General features: G+C 33.0%; 1 protein-coding gene across 3 annotated transcripts in view; it reads right to left on the bottom strand.

The window, feature by feature from the left end:
- DENND1B (DENN domain containing 1B) overlaps positions 1-17342 on the bottom strand; it is a 268631-nt gene that overhangs the window by 88004 nt on the left and 163285 nt on the right. For all 3 annotated transcript variants that reach the window (XM_086694708.1, XM_086694709.1, XM_025921071.2), the window contains 2 exons: positions 11670-11715; positions 6270-6371 (listed from right to left, as the gene is read on the bottom strand). In XM_086694708.1, the coding sequence (XP_086550834.1) occupies positions 6270-6371; positions 11670-11715 (148 nt within the window). The remainder of the gene's footprint in view (positions 1-6269; positions 6372-11669; positions 11716-17342) is intronic.

The raw sequence follows: 17342 nt of genomic DNA, 5'->3' as shown, positions 1-17342 counted from the left end.
AGACTGGTAAGAATGAAGTCTCAGGCTAAAATCAGTTTGTTCAGTGTACTTATGGTGGAGATGATGGTCAGTCCACCAACAGCCACTGTCTCTTTCTTTTGTAAGAGAAATCCTAAATTTCGACTGGTGCTAGCTAGCTCAACCTAGCTAAGTTGACCCAGCTACTTTCCAACATCCCTCCTGACTTCGTGTGGCCACATGGTTGGGTTCTGATGAATGGAATGCAAGTTCCATGAGAGCCGTGTATTATGTCTTCCTGTTCACTCAGCTCCTAGCATAATACAGGCATACGGTAGGTGCTCGATAAATATCTGAATGAATGACTGACTGAATGAATGAATAAATACATTAGCCACCTGTCACACTTATACATTAATATCTCTAGTTAACAGGATCAGAAGATCTGTGATGGGGTCCAGGAACATAATTCATTTAAAAGTTCACCAAGTCATTATGATATCAGCAAGATTTCCGAATCGCTTTTGTAACAGTACTCACAATATCATATACATGAAAAGTCTTGTATACGGAAAAGTCAAGAACTTAAAGAACTAGAAACAAATTGGAAATTATTTTTAAAGCCAAAATCAAGGCCTTTACATTTAAATACATACATATGTGTATATACATATATATGTATATGTATGATGTATGTATTTACGCATTAGCAGTAGGAAGAGAGAGAAGCATGCTATTAAGATGATACAGGAAAAAAAAAGACATTTGGAGAAAGGCTAGGTAATTTAGATGGAAATGAAAACCCATGAGAAAGCCAAGGAACTTCATGAGCACTTAAAATCACTAAGAGTAACAAACTATAAATCAACTTTAAAATGGCAAAAGTACAGAGACATAAGGAGGGAGCTGCTAAAGCCTGGATCACTGCAGTGGGAGGGACAGATGCTCTTACTCAGCTGGGAGAAAATAACAAAGACCTTTTACAAGATTAGAAGCGTGGTTAATTAAGGTTTTGAGTTTTTTCATTTTGTTTTGCTTTCATATTTACATTTTAGATTTAAAAAAAATATACACCAAGAAAACAGTAGGAAAAATCGCAAAATCTGTAGTTTAGTTACAAACAACAGCAACAAAAAACTTGGTATAAAACAATCACGTCTCTGAAAATAATTATTTAAAGGAATAGTAAGTTTCCACCGACACCCAAAGTCAGGTACAGTGACCGCCATCACCACACGGTCCCCCTTTCCCGGGAGCCAAACTGACTCACGCTCATAGCCACAGAAGTGTATATTGAACACACACCCACGTTTCTTCTTCTCATTACTATGAAAGTCAGATGAAAATATCCTTGTAAAATGTTCTGCGTAACTCTAAACAGGGATTTTAAAAGCAACTTTTATAACAAAAGATGAAAGAAAAGCAATTATGGTTCCCTTCACCCATCATTTACCGAATGCCTACTATTTATAAAGCTCTGCACTAGGCTGTGTGGTGGGGGCAATGCACATCTAGGTGCCTGAATTCTAACAGCTGAAGACTGAGGGGAATATGACTGCATTTCTCCAGGGGGAAACTGAAAGCAGTATTTGTCTCTGGAAGTCTACTCTATTAAACTAAAAAAAAGAAACAAAAACAAAACAAAACAACAACAACAACAATAACAAAAACGTTGTCTAAGTTACTCTAGAACCTGAATGAAATCGGGTTATCTTTCTAACCTTGCCACTCTAGAATTTTGCTGGGGAATTTATTTACTGTTAAACATGATAAGAATTACAGCAGAGCTGTGGCAAACCTGGAACTAATATAATATTCTCTGGGGTCTTTTCTTTTTAACATATATTATGACAATTCAACATATTAAACCTTCATGTTAGGTTAGAGGAAATATCCAACAAATTAAACATATCTATTAGCTATTCACACAGTTGCAAGAGTTAAATTGGTTTCTATACTTTCATTTTTTTTTTAAAAAGGCTGATTTTAAAAATTCTCTGAAATAGCCAATTCTTTTCCAAATTTTTCCTAAATTAACTCACTCAAATGTAGATATCTTAAATGTTTTCTTAAAGTTGGAATTTTGGGGTATTTCCTTAAGTTTAGGCTTTTAATGATTTTTGGTGATTCAGAGCAATTTGTGTCTTTTCATTGCACAATAAAACCATTAACCTATTCCTTCACGTGATACTTGAAAGCGTCATTATAAGATGCACAGTATTTTAGATGACTCCATTTTATAATAAAGTATTTTCAAAATTTTAGTAATTAAATACGCTTTATACTAAATGTAGCTATCCTGTAACATACCAGGGTCTATGGTGAATTGTACAATAATGCTGAAGTGTATATTTCCTATATACTCTCATAATAGAAAATAAAAAAATAATTTTCCAGTAGTGTTCCATATAAGATGAAAATAAATTTTTTAAAGTGTTAACAACCCTGATTTAAATCAAATAGATCACACTGATACTTCATAAGCAAGATTAGAACAGAGAATATGATTCTACAGTAAATTCCAGGACAGTTACTCATTACGCTGTATATCATGTTTATACGAAAGGACCACGGTCTAGTATTTGAGAGGATGAATGTTTATACGAAAGGGACCGTGGTCTAAGTGTGAGAGGATGAACCTATAATATGAACTAATGCTGCAGAAATACTGTTAACAGTATACATTGTGTCTTCATTTTCTTATCTAAAATAGGGATAACTATATTGACCTGAGAGTATAGTATTTAAAACCTAATCAGTTAAAATTATTTAAAGACAACAAAGCAACAAAGATAAAAATTCACTTCCTAGTAATGGGTATTTTAGTGCATGTAACTTTTTCAGATGTCAGTTCTAACCTGCTTTCATCTATAAGAGTTTGTAATTGTTTTAATTTAATTTTTTCACAAAGAGATCTCCTAAATATCATTATAATTCTAATTAGCTTAATTTTCTAAGAAGTGAGTTGTCCTATTTATTTTTGAAATAGTTAAGAATTCCCCAAATTACTTTTAAAAATATTAATGATGATAAAAATTAAAATGAGCAGTAATACCTTAGAATACAGCATTTCAAACTATTACGTGATTGAAACAAAATTTGTGTATATATTTGGAATGAAGGAGTCTCAATGGTAAATTTTCTAAAATTAAAAAGAATTCATCACTTGAAATTTCAAATGTTGTATTTAATTCAACTGTTTCATTTTCCCCACAGTTAAAAACATAGCATGATAACACTAAATTCAACTGATATTATTACATAGCCCTCAAATTTATTTTTTATTTCAAGACACTCGACCTACACGTTTGAAGGTATCTACAGTTGACATAGCCACTAAAAGTAAAATCACAATGTATCTAGACAGAAAACTACAAAAGTATATTTTAATGGGTCTACTGCTTTTAAGATATTCCATGTAATAATCAATATCGTTAAAATCACTCTCAATAAAGTTTGTGTTTTTTTTTCTTTTAATGATCCAAATCTATAGTGAAATGATGAAATCGAAAAACAAGTGTTCTTGTCAGAAGACAGGAAGAGAGTTTTTTCCCTTCCCTTAAGGAAAACAAAGGATTCCTGAAAGCTTTGCCCTGATTTATTTTTCCAATTTTAAATACCTTAAGAGTAGCGGAACTGCTACTGGCATGGTAGTATTTCTAACAGTCAATAAATCTAAAATATTATGTGTGAATATTGGAATGAAGCCATTAAGAAGATTACAGCATGCAACACAGCAGAGGGTCCACAGGAAAAAAGAACTAGTAATTCAGGACAACTGTGACCACTGACCTTTGAACAGCCAAGACCACTGGTCAGGCTGACACAATAATAGAGTGCACATGCATAGAAAGTCCTTTAGCCTGTAAGTATAATTTAAATGCTTTGGTGAATGATTTTAAAAGGTCCCCTTTTAAATATGAGTTAATTTATTAAATAATCAAACAGTACCAGGATTTTTTCAGGGTATTTTTCAGGATTCAAGAATATTTTCTCTTAATTCAGATCACAACACAAAAAATTCAGTAAGATCATTTGTGACTCTAACACATCTCATTTAAAACACTGACAATTATAGAAAGTATGATGTGATACTTTACCATATTTCCTGTAAAACTACAAGAGACAGCTTTTGGAAAATGGATGGAAAGAGCTAAATTTATTAGAGAGGGGTTAAACAAACAACCACCTAAAGTATTTGTAGAAAATGACTATAACTTTAAAACAACTCATACTTTCAGTAGATGGCCCTGGTTCCACCCCAGAGCTGTATCCACTTATTCGTTGTTCAAATCTGTCTGTAAGTCTCGGGCCCTTAATCTCAAGTATACGTATAGTTATATCTACATCACTTTGCAGAGTTCCTTTTTAAGATTTTTTTTACTTCATTTACGTACAGTTAACTGTTCCTTATAAACGAGCAATGAGATGGTCCCTCCTGTCATTTCACATATTTAGGCTTTTATATTTTGTGGAACTGTTAAACTTCGTCATATTTTAAAATAAATGTCTTGGTATCAAACTAATTCTACTGGGAAAGTAGCACTTCTCAATTAAAAAAGAACCACCCACCAAAAAAAATTACTATTAAAAATTGCTTTTCTCAAAGAGATGAAATTAGCTACCACTGACTGACTATAACAATTTTTATGACACAAAAAAAGCTGATTTCTTTCTCATTTTTCTTTTTCTTTTTCTTCTTCTTCTTTTTTTTTTTTTTTTATAAACAATCCTTTCTACTTAGGGAATTAACAGTGGAAATGCACTGCACATAAAGAAAATATTTATAAAAGTTGGGGCTTTATATCATAATTAGTTTTCTATCCAATGAAGAATTCTTTGATGGATTTCTAAATGAATAACTCTAATCATTTCTAGCAGCTTCTGCAAAATTTTTATAATGAGGCAATCTAGTTATAATGAGCTAAAAAGATAATATAATTCTTTACTGGCCTGGGTTTGGATTTGTTCATACATAGCATAAATTTTACTACAGTAAGATAAAGTAGTTCAATTTAATTTGCTTCAAGGTCAGCAAGTATTTTAGGTTATTTATGGGCATAGATAATCTGATTTTAACTTTAAAATCACATTTTTCCTATCACTAGCCATAAAAACAATCAAAGCTAGTATTACTGTATTTTTTGAGTTTGAAAATTTTAAATTCACTTTTTCAAACTCCCTAATAATGATTTCAAAGTACTTGCAATACTGCAGAAAAATATATGATGAAGGTTTTTTTATTTATGGATTTTAATATTCCTGAAAAAACTGGATTTTTTTTAAAAGGAGAGTTATTTTTAACTTAGAACTATGTTATAAAGATATTTTTAAATAGCCATTAAAATATATACAGAAACAGCACTAGCCTGCATTTTGCCCTGTTCTAAGGAATATGCAGGCCAAAAATGCACTTTTGGAGACTATTTAACATGAAATACAGAGTATATCCTATTATAGGCTGCAGACACACACATGCACACACACACAAACCCTCTGCAAGATCAAAGAGCAGAAGAGAACTGGCACTTAATTTATCAGCCTTTACAGACAAAAGACAGTTTTCGTCATTTCAAAAGGATCAGATGTCTTTTATGACAAACTGGGTTTGCAGTTTAATTTACAAATAGAATTCTAAGTAAGCAGTCTTTGCTCTGCCAAAGCAAATGACAAACAGTGTAGGTTTTCATTCTTGCGGCCCTCAGCAGGATAGAAAAGATTAAAATAAAACTGAAATAATTTAGAGAAAACAAATAAATGTTTCAGAAAGTTGAGGGAGATCAAAGCCAGAATTTTCTGACCCCAACTGTACAAGCATTTCTTATTATATTGACCAGTGCCATCAGATCATTAATTAAAAGGAAAAGCACTGGCAGGTGGCAGGGAAGCAAAAGCCGATAATTGGCCCCCTTCTTCTTCTTGCCTTCAAAAACTCTCTCATTCTTTTGCAAGACATGCCACTAGGCAGACAGAAATGCCTACTTTGTAATATAATGATTAAGATGAGATGAAGAGACTTACGTTTAAAGAAACTCTGCCTAATGAATGCATCTAGCTTTTTAATTATGGTCCTACTTTTACAATAGGAATATGATGTTTCATTCAACATCTCCTCAACTGCCAAAAGGTAAAAATATTAAATATAGAATCTACACTGATTCCTCTCACACCCATGCACATACTCAGTCCTTTTATTTCAGATAAAAAAAAAACCTGGGAAAAATAATTCTTTGTAATTCAAGGGTCCAGGAGAAAGTAGATAGACAGATAGATAGATAATGTGTTCACCACAAAATAACCTTCAGACTTACCACATCACTTGGTAGGTTGTTCAAGTCATTAAACGGTGATTCTAAAGTGTTTGTGTCAACATTTAACATAACCACATCCTCCAATGATTTATTTTTCACTCTCTGTTTAAAAAACACAAGTACAAATAAACATCTTAGTATATTTTCCTTCCAAAACTATAATGAACTTAGAAATGTAGAGAAAATTATCTTGATGACAATTAGCCTTGGGGGATAAAAAAGGAAAATCCTATATTATAAGAACATATAAAAAACTTTGCCTTATAAGAAAGTAAGTTTGTCTACAACCGTTCAAAAAGATTGGATAAAAAAATCCTTAGAACAGAATGTTTGGTCATCTAAACACATTGATTTAGTTTGGAGATATTAAATGTAATTTAACTACCAAAGAGATATTGTAACAAAAACTCACAAAATCGGAACGGCTATATTAAACCAGAAAAACTTACATCCTTTAAAAACTTATCAACTGAATTTCTGTCCAATGATACAGGAACTTGTGGCCAGTTCTACACCTATTTTTAGCAAAAATCACATTATGGGGCTAACATAAGCCAAAAATCATGACTACTGTAAACTAAATTTTAAATTAATAAACATTTTCTCCGTACTTCCATACCAATTCAGTATAAGCTGTTTATGAGGACTGTAAGTTGAATAAGAAAAATGATAAAGAGAGAGGTAATAAGGAATTGTTGCATTATTTACACATGAATTTAATATAAAAGATGAAATTTAATAGCCTATCAGATTATTTGATTTGTCTTATCTGTTTGACAGCTTAGTTAAATGGTCAAATTATCTCAATATGTGGACTAATGACAGTAAATTAGAATTTCATCAAATTTTTCATCCTTAAAGAAAGGAAATACTTAAGGTTTATTTTCCCTATTTAGACTACTATGTATACCTAAACAAATCATATAATTCTATTCGCCTTATTTAAATGATAGCAAATATAGCATTATTTTTTGATGCAAAAAAATTAGGTGCTCATTAATGAAATATATCACCTCAGAATTCCATAATTGTGTAGGTCAACTAGAGATAAGTCAATTAATTTCAGTGTAGTATTTTTTAAATGACATTATAGAATAAGAGCTATTTTTGAGAATTATTAAATACCTTACATTTTAAATTGGCCAACCCAATTTTTTTTTATTTTAAGTTATTCAAGAATGAAATTTCTCTGATCCATTTAGAACTTCAAACCTCTGCATAGTAGGTAGAATGTTAAATTTGCTAGGGAAATGGTAGTCTAGAGTAGGGAATTTGTATGTGTTAAGAAAGCAATAATGTCTGTGTAGAATATGGATTCTCAGGGGGATATATGATAGCAAAAATCTATCTTGTAAAAGACATTGTAATTATTCCAAAATAAGAGTCAGAGGATGGCTGTTTCTTGGAAATTAACAGAGAACCACCTACAATAGTGACACTCTCACCAAAACATTTATAAATAAACTCATTTCTTTTCCTTACCATATGTATACATAAATGTAAAAAAGGCTCACATACATAAATACGTAGTTATTTATAAATTAACAGCATAACTACAAAAATAGCCTATTTTATAAGCAACAATACATTTATATCAATGGTGTTCAGTGGAAAAAGTATGTCATAATTTTGATTTTCACCTTCAATTCTAAGTTGTTCCCTTTAACAGAAACTATAAAGTTAATCCAGAAACCTAGTGCATTTGTTAAAGGATGAAAATGAGTTTCTCTAAATAGCCTGGAGTAATGGTTATGTGACACCTAAATGTTTTGCTATGACACTAATGTTAAATTCTGAATAAAGAAAATTAGTATTAACATGAAATGTATACTTTTTTCCAACTTGTCCTTTGTTTAAAAATGTCTGAGAATAGCTGAATATTAAATTCTGTCCAAGGGACCATTCAATAAGAATGGAAAATGTATTAATTTCAATAAATCAATACACTGAGATGCACTAAAATGAGAACAATTCTACATTAGCAAAGAGGGAAAAATAGTATGTAATTAAAATTTTTTTATTTGGATTAATGTCACTTTTTTATCTTTGTTTCCTTCCAAGTCAGGCTTTAACTATTTTCTAAATAGGAATAAAAATTCATACAGCATATAAAATGATAACATTTTCTCTGTCTCAGATTATTATATCTCATAATGTTCGTAAGCTTGCTTGGCTCGGGAAAGAGAAAAAGGAAAATTTGACTTTTTCTTCAAAAATAAGAAAATAATATTAGGACAGAGACTGAAAGTGTTATTAAGGACAAGAGTAAGGTATTAAGGTTGGTTAAGTCTTTCTCTCACATCCTCCCTATATAAGCCTTCCATGCAATGTGACTACAAATGTGACTATCGTATCATGTACGATAATGCAAGGAAATGACCCGGTGTCAGCAATCACATGTTCCTGCAAAATGGAGCCAACATTTTATTTAGAATCTTTTGTGTATATTAAAACACATAATGCAATGCTCACACTTGGAGCCTCTACTGACTTGCTCCTCCATCATTTACAGACCTTTGAGTTCAACCCTAAAGTCTAATTTTCAGGGAGAACAAAATGTCCTTATCCTTTATTTTGGAAGCAAATTTACATTTTAAAAAAGAGATTTCCGGGGCGCCTGGGTGGTGCAGTCGGTTAAGCGTCCGACTTCAGCCAGGTCACGATCTCGCGGTCCGTGAGTTCAAGCCCCGCGTCAGACTCTGGGCTGATGGCTCGGAGCCTGGAGCCTGTTTCCGATTCTGTGTCTCCCTCTCTCTCTGCCCCTCCCCCGTTCATGCTCTGTCTCTCTCTGTCCCAAAAATAAATAAAAAACGTTGAAAAAAAAAAGAAAAGAGATTTCCAGCCATCTTACAGTCATGACTACATAAAAATTATTAAAAGAAAGATTTAAAGGATATTAGTTTCACATCTTTGAACAATTAGGTTTAGAAGTCTTTCTAAAACGTATGTCAAAACTGTCTTGACAAAGAGAGAGAATAGGGAATATGTTGATTCTTCCTAAAAAAAAAAAAAAAATTCATTGTAATTGCAACCAAACAAAATGTAAAAAATTACTCAGTTCAGTCTCACATAAAATTTGTAAATGGATATATCCACATTTGAACTATAATGCCATTAATATAAAATAAGAAAGATCAAATTTTGCTTAAAAATATCTGCCTGATAATGACATAATAAGAATCGAATGGCAGTATGTGTATCTTGTAATAGATTAAGGAGAAAGTTACTAAATGGTACCCAACTGGTTTAAGACATTCTTGAAGTTCCTATTACCCCTTCTCATTAACTATTAAACCCAATAAACTAAATACAATTGACTAAAAAGACAGTTCAGTAAGTCCAGAGTATAAAAGATACAGAGATATTAACCAATCTAATCATGGCTGTAAACCTTCTCATTTAGTGCTGACTCAATTTAAAATCAGAATGGACTGTTTCTCCAAGACAATACTGTAAGAAGTAAAAAATTCTTAAATTTGCTCCTTTAAAAAAATAATGATTTTCTCTATATGTGTCTAACAAATATGCAATTAAATATGACTGAATTTTTAAAACATGTACCCATTTCTATAATATTTTGGAAAAGCTGAATCATTAGTTTTAAAAGTTGGTATAGAACCATTATGTAAAAAAATACAGAACATCACCAGGTACAATAAACAACTTTAAATAGTTTTCATCTGTACAAGTAAACATACTATAAAAATTATGTATTCTATTAGATACATTAAATAAGAAGAGACATGTGCATTAATATCAAAATCAGATATGATGACTTCTTTGAAACCATACCAACCAATGTGGTTAGATTTTGTACAGTCAAAATACTGATGAAGAAAATACCAGTTATATATTCTACAATCAGATAACAGATTAAATACTTATTCATACACAATGTGACCTTTCACTGAAAGTACCTTGGCATGTAAAACAAGTTGTCTAAAAATTAACAAACATAAAGGCTCATGTTATTCAACTTAGACTTCAAACTTAAAACAAGTCTACTAAAGAAGTTCATTAAAATATATCCAATATTATTAATGATTAAACAAATAAAAATGTTACCCTCGCATTTTGCAAAAGGAGAAAGTGACCAGAACGAGAATACATGCAGAATTCTATAATTCATGACTACCATCCGAACATGATTTCTCCAGACATGATCCTCACCACTCCTATATAATAATAATATAATCGGCAGGATCTTCCTTGATCAGCAGAGTGAGGATTGATGGTGTATACAGTGACAACAACTAATAAGAAAACCAAATCTAACTTATTTAGATTGTTGATTAGAAACTGGCTTAAAGTACAATATGCACGTGCACACACACACACACACACACACACACAAAATACATATATATATATATACACATATATATATAAAACTGAAAATCAGATAGCATAATAATGCCATGCAATTGACCCAAGTCTTTTGTTCAGATCCAAATCTTTTGTTTATTTTTTTCTAATTTTCTAAGAAGTCTTCCCTTGAAATCTCACTGATTCCAAGTTCAAGGTCTTTAAAGTTCAGCATTTTTCACTGTAGTGATGATAAGTCACAAAAGTCATTTTGGAATGAAGTGATAACATTGCCAAAAACTTACTGCATTCTAAATCCCCAACAGGACTGAAAACTAAAAAATATTTTAAGTCTACATTTTAATTTAAAACTTCATGATTAGTGTATTCCAACCACATTTTGAAAAAGCACACTGACAAAATGTATCAAAATGGAGTTTGAAAAATAAAAACATTTTCCCTTTATGAATCATAACTACATAAATTCTGACCTTCAAAATAAGGTGTGAAAAAGAAACATATAAAAGATCCCAAGTGCCATATAGAAAGTGGTTCATCGGGGCGCCTGGGTGGCGCAGTCGGTTAAGCGTCCGACTTCAGCCAGGTCACGATCTCACGGTCCGTGAGTTCGAGCCCCGCGTCAGGCTCTGGGCTGATGGCTCAGAACCTGGAGCCTGTTTCCGATTCTGTGTCTCCCTCTCTCTGCCCCTCCCCCGTTCATGCTCTGTCTCTCTCTGTCCCAAAAATAAATAAACGTTGAAAAAAAAAAATTAAAAAAAAAAAAAAAAAAAAAAAAGAAAGTGGTTCATCAAGGACTAAGTTTTTAATACTTAAAATTTACCATATGATCTTGACCAAATTTACCATATTTTCATGGGTTTCATGCCATTGAAAATGGTCATTCAGTATACTAACTAAAATGAAATTATTCCACTACAGTATTTCTGAAAATGATCATGTAAGTATACCCTAAATATGAAACTTATCATTACTTTGTACTATTCAATTGATTCTCTTTCAAAATACAACTGTTTTAACTATTATTTATATTCATTAATTTATCACACATGTATCTCATGTCTGAAAGATACTTACCTCTATGAGGCTGGAGTGTATTCCAATCAGGTATGGCATCGGAGCACTAAATTGGAAATATATAATGTATATATTCATGAAGTTCATTAACACAGAAACAATATAAGTAATTCAGAAGGTTTAAAAAATTAAATTAATTAAATGTGCAGTTCTAATAGAGCCCACTACAGATAATTAAAATTATTCAATATATAAAAGTCAAATTTAATCTGAGAGGTCATTAATATATTCAAATTAAGGTTGCTTGGCATAAAACTCACAAAAGCATTTACAATTAAATAAAGAGTAGTAACACCTAAGAAGAATATTAGAGCCTAAGTCATAGTCCTGAGTTAAATCTTCCATATATTTCATATAAAACATATCCTAAATAATTAGCAAATTTTTTCACATTTCTTTTATATACCTTTTATATTCAATTAGATTCTTATTTCTATGATTCTCTTAAAAAATCATCATTGCTTCATACCTACTACACCACCAAAATTTTTTTGAATCAGTTACCAAATATTTATTAAGACCTACTATGTGCCAGGCACTGTTTGGAAACTAGAAGTTCTTCCTCTACTGTTATCATTCTCTTTCCATACTATCTTTCTGCTCATGTACCTTGTCTTTCATTTAAATGTTGTACATTCCTATTTATCTCACTTTTGCTTTTATTAATAAAGTAATTTTAATGAATTAAAAAATATTCAAATATGTTTAAGCATGATACTGAATTAATTAATTCTACAGATAAAATCTGGACCATACCAGGCAGTAGGACCTGGGCTAGGATCTAGGTACAATAATAAGTGATATAAATAGAATAGATTCCTTTGCAGATCTTATACTCCAGCAGAGCATACAGACATTAAATAATCTTTGTGACATAAAATCGGGCTTGCTTAGTAACTTCAAAAACATTTCTCATGAAATACACGAAGGGAATTATCCAACTTGACATTTCAAAATCAAAATATTATTTAACAAGAAAACGTGAGAATGGACAGATGTCTACAAAGGTGATAGAAGATATGCAAATAAATAGCTAAAACAATCTTTGACATTTCTTTTTATAGACATCTTTGTGTTATATTTAAGGCAAACATTTTCTATGTTAATGAAAACAACCTTTTTAAAAGAATTTTCATAATTTTCCAAACATCACTTTCACTATCAGTCCAAACTCCTGTGTATCTACTTTGCTACTGAGGACCAGTAATAGATAAAGCTAACAGGCACCTCGACAGACCCAGTTTTTCAAACGAACCTCAAACAGCTCCAGATTTATTTGAAGCTGGCTAACCACTAACATATATCCAGAACTCACAAAAAAATAAGGATGGTTAAAGTTTTTATTTGACTCCTCATTATCCTGTTCATTACTTCTTATTGTACTAGATTCTAATTTTCTTTTGTAGCTTTGTTCCTTCATATATATATATATATATATATATATATATATATATATATATATATATATAAATATAACAGACCATCTGGAATTGATCTGATATTTTGGATCATTTGACTGAAAGTTAAGAACTATTTACAGGCCTTGATATCCTTAAGACCTAACAGATTTTCTGCCTTCAAAAGGAAACAGGAGGAAAAATGTGGACTGTTCCACTTTTGCTTAAATAAAGGAAGGCTGATTACTTCCCTAGCTCAAGTTCTCATCTCTGGAATCCCTTCTGGGACTCCACAGAAGACATAAAATATATGTCACTAACTGTTCTGGGCTCCCACACTGGGTTCAGAACATTTTCACAAAACAGGATAGGCAAATCCCAAGATCTTAAATATATCAAGCTGTCCCCACATCCAAAATAGTAGAAAATTATTCAAGTTACTGTGCAAACTTCCAATTTACCCCAGGTTAGGTTATCCTACCCACAAAATTTACAACATAGTAAGTCTGTGGTATCTCAAATTTCTAAGTACATTTTAATATAATGAGTGTTGGGGCACCTGGGTGGCTCAGTCAGTTAAGCATCTGACTCTTGATTTCAGCTCAAGTCATGATCTCACGGTCCTGAGACCAAGGACGAGTCGGGCTCCATGTTGGGCTTGGAGCCTGCTTGGGATTCTCTCTCTTCCACTCCCTCTGCCCCTCCCTCTTATGCACACACATGAGCACATGCTCTCTCTTGGGGGGAAAAATAATAATAATATAATGAGTGGTAATCAAAAAATATGTAAGCCTCCTAAAATTAACAATTATTATTTCCATTTTAGTTGTTAGAGGAACACTTGAGTGGATCAGATTTCAAAAAATCAGAGCCCACTGTGCTGACAGCTCAGAGCCTGGAGCCTGTTTCAGATTCTGTGTCTCCCTCTCTCTCTGCCCCTCCCCTGTTCATGCTCTGTCTCTCTCTGTCTCAAAAATAAATAAATGTTGTAAATAAATAAATAAACAACAAAAAAAATCAGAGCCCAAAGTAGCAGCTAACCTATTGAAGTCCTATGAAATACATCTAAGGTAACATTTTTTAAATTTCTTGAAAGTTATTTCTTAAAATATAAAAAATAAATGTTTAGCAATCATTAAGCTGGAATAAAAATTCAATAAAGGGTTCCTATGTAGAACTTAGTAATAAAGTAACTTCTAGCTTTTTCTGTGAGATTACTGGGTACCTCTAGGTGTTTTTATCTCATTAATACCTAACAAAATCAAAAACATAGAGATGTCAAAACTGTAAAAATTATTAATCTAGAGCACAATTTATTAAAATGATTATGATGTTTTGCATATAGATTTTATAGAACATATTTTATGACAGATTTTATGTTTTATAAAATACACATTCTACTGAATAATAGTTTCTTTCTCACGAAAACTGGATTGTGAGCATCCTAAGACTTAATCAACCAAATCTCATGAAAAGCAATTCTGCAACCCTTAGCTGAAATCTCTTAATTAGATTTGGGTGTTAATAACTCAGGAAGAGATCCTTGGCGACACTGATGTTTTATCATCCACATGCAAAACTGTCCTACATCTTTCTGTCAACGAAGTCATTTTGCAAAGATAGCATACAGAAGGCTCTATCAGGAATGCTTCTTCTGTTGGGTAGCAATTAATCTTTAGTCAAAAGTAATCACCCTCTAACCGTTTTTTGTTTCTTTTTTGGTTTTCTTACAGAGACCACCCATGGGTAGACTGTAATAGCCGCCTATTAACTTAGGTAGTCCAAACACCATGATTTTCCATTTATTTTTTAAGAAACAATTCTCTTTCATGGAAAGAAAAGTCAGATAAGTTCCCAAAATAAAAAGGTGACTCAGCCACTCTTGAACAAATAATGAATGATTATAATTTTACTGATACTAGGGTCACACTACCTCCTAGGTGTTTAAGGACTCAGAACGGTTAAGAGTGTGTGGCAACATCATGAACTTGCCACATTAAAGTTCTGTCTCTATCTCACATAGTAAGAATACGTACCATGAGATCTGCACCCTTAAGAAATTTTTAATTCTGTAATACAGCATCGTTAACTCTAAGCACAATGTTGTGCAGCAGATCTCAACAACTTAACCATCTTGTATAAGTGAAATCTTATACCTGTTCAATAGAAACTCCCATTTTCCCCTTATACTGACAGATTAACAGAAAAAACGTAGATGGTGTCATTTCCTCCCAGTCTCCTTCCCTACCCTACCAAGCAGTGTGGGCCATTTCTTCCTAGGTGTCTCCTCATCTATGTTTCTTTTTTCATTTTATTTATTTACTTTGAGAGAAAGAGAGAGTGTGTGCAAGCGGGGGAGGAGCAGAGAGAGAGGAAGAGAGAGAAAATCCCAAGTAGGCTCTGCACTACCAGCACAGAGCCCAATGCGAGGCTCAAACCCACAAATTGTGAGATCATGACCTGAGCTGAAATCAAGAGTCGGATGCTTAACCAACTGAGTTACTCAGGTGCCCCCAACCATGTTTCTTTTACATGCCTCTGATGTAAGCCTTACAGTACTACAGTATTACTCTGTGTTCCTCTTGTGTGTGCATGTGCATGTGTGTATGTGCTCCATGCACATATGGGTGAAGTTTTTCCTATGTGTGGATACTGCAAGGGCAGAAATGAAGTTTTACTCATTACCTTACTATACGCACTGCTAGGCAAACAGGTGTTCTCTATATATTTGATGTATAAATGGATGGATAAATGAAGGAATGAACAAACAGGTTAGCAAGGCTCCATCAGTAGACCAACATGCTATAAACCTGCATGGTCACAAGATGGCATTATGGCTCTCCACAGTCTGTCAACACCAGAGATACCAGGTGGGAAAACAAAAAGACTTCCAGGAGAAAGGGTTATCTCGGGATTCAGAAAGTTCCAATCACCTTAAAGAAGTGGCAAATATACATCTATTCCATCAAATCTTCCTGGTGCTATTTTTGAAGTGAAATATAAAAATGTCTTTATTCAAAAACCATGAGATTGGAGGGATAATCTCTAATATTTTTCTCCCTTTTTGCATACAAATCAGCATGATTCTAGATCATTTGCAAAGATGCAAGGGGAAGAAAACCATATTCCCCAAGAAATAGTTTAGTCCATAAATTTTTTTGACAGAAGAGAGCTAGAGTCTTAGGCAGCTATTTGAAAGAAAGAAAGAAAGAAAGAAAGAAAGAAAGAAAGAAAGAAAGAAAGAAAAGAAAAGAAAAGACAAAAGAAAAGAGAAGAAAGAAATCACAACACTCAGTTTCTATGATAGAAGCTGAGCCTATCATTGTGACCTTAACGCTTAGGAAGTTTCAGATAACTCCTTGATTATCAATCACTATTGTACTCTCTGGAACAGGGAACTGTCTGGCATGGAGGCTGTTAGAACTTATCCTAAAGGCTACTTCAAGGTTAGAAACTAGTAAGAAAATTCCAGGGACCAAGCTTCCTTCATCATAATGGAAGCAGCAGAAGACCTTCATGCAGGGTTAGAAAGTATCGGGAAGACATCTCTGGGAAGAATAGCACCGAACTAACTACACCACAGAATAGCTTCTAAATAGCAGTATTTTAGAAAGTCTTAAATGTATAGTCATTACAGACAACTGAACTTAAAGGGAAGTTACCTCCTAAGAGGTCAGAACATTTTTTTAAATTTTAAAAAAATTTTTGTTTTTGAGAGAGAGAGAGAGAGAGACAGAGTGCGAGCAGGGAAGGGGCAGAGAAAGAGGGAAACACAGAATCCAAAGCAGGCTCCAGGCTCTAAGCTGTCAGCACACAGCCCAACATGGGGCACAAACACAGAAACCATGAGATCATGACTTGAGCCAAAGTCAGACACTCAACCAACTGAGCCATCAGGCACCCCAGAGGTCAGAACACTTTAATAGAAAAATGCAAATAGCTTAACATTATATATGATAAAATATAATTCTAAGCTTCATCGTTAGAAATGCTAGTTCTTGAACCACTAACTTGACATGTATTTTTAAAAATCATGTATTGGGGCATTTGGGCGGCTCAGTTGGCTAAGTGTCCAACTCTTGGTTTTGGCTCAGGTCACGATCTCACAGTTCATGAGATAGAGCCCCACGTGGGCTGTGTGCTGACAGCACTGAGTCTGCTTGGGATTCACTGCCTCCCTCTCTCTCTCTGCCCTTCCCCCTGCTCACAGGTACACACGCGTGTTCTCTCACTTTCCCTCAAGATAAATAAACTTTAAAATAATAATAACAATAAC

The sequence above is a fragment of the Puma concolor genome, chromosome E4, assembly GCF_028749965.1.
Source record: "Puma concolor isolate L17-30 chromosome E4, mPumCon1.1.hap2, whole genome shotgun sequence".
NCBI classification, from domain to species: Eukaryota; Metazoa; Chordata; class Mammalia; order Carnivora; family Felidae; genus Puma; species Puma concolor.
This window is presented reverse-complemented; position numbering and strand designations above follow the sequence as displayed.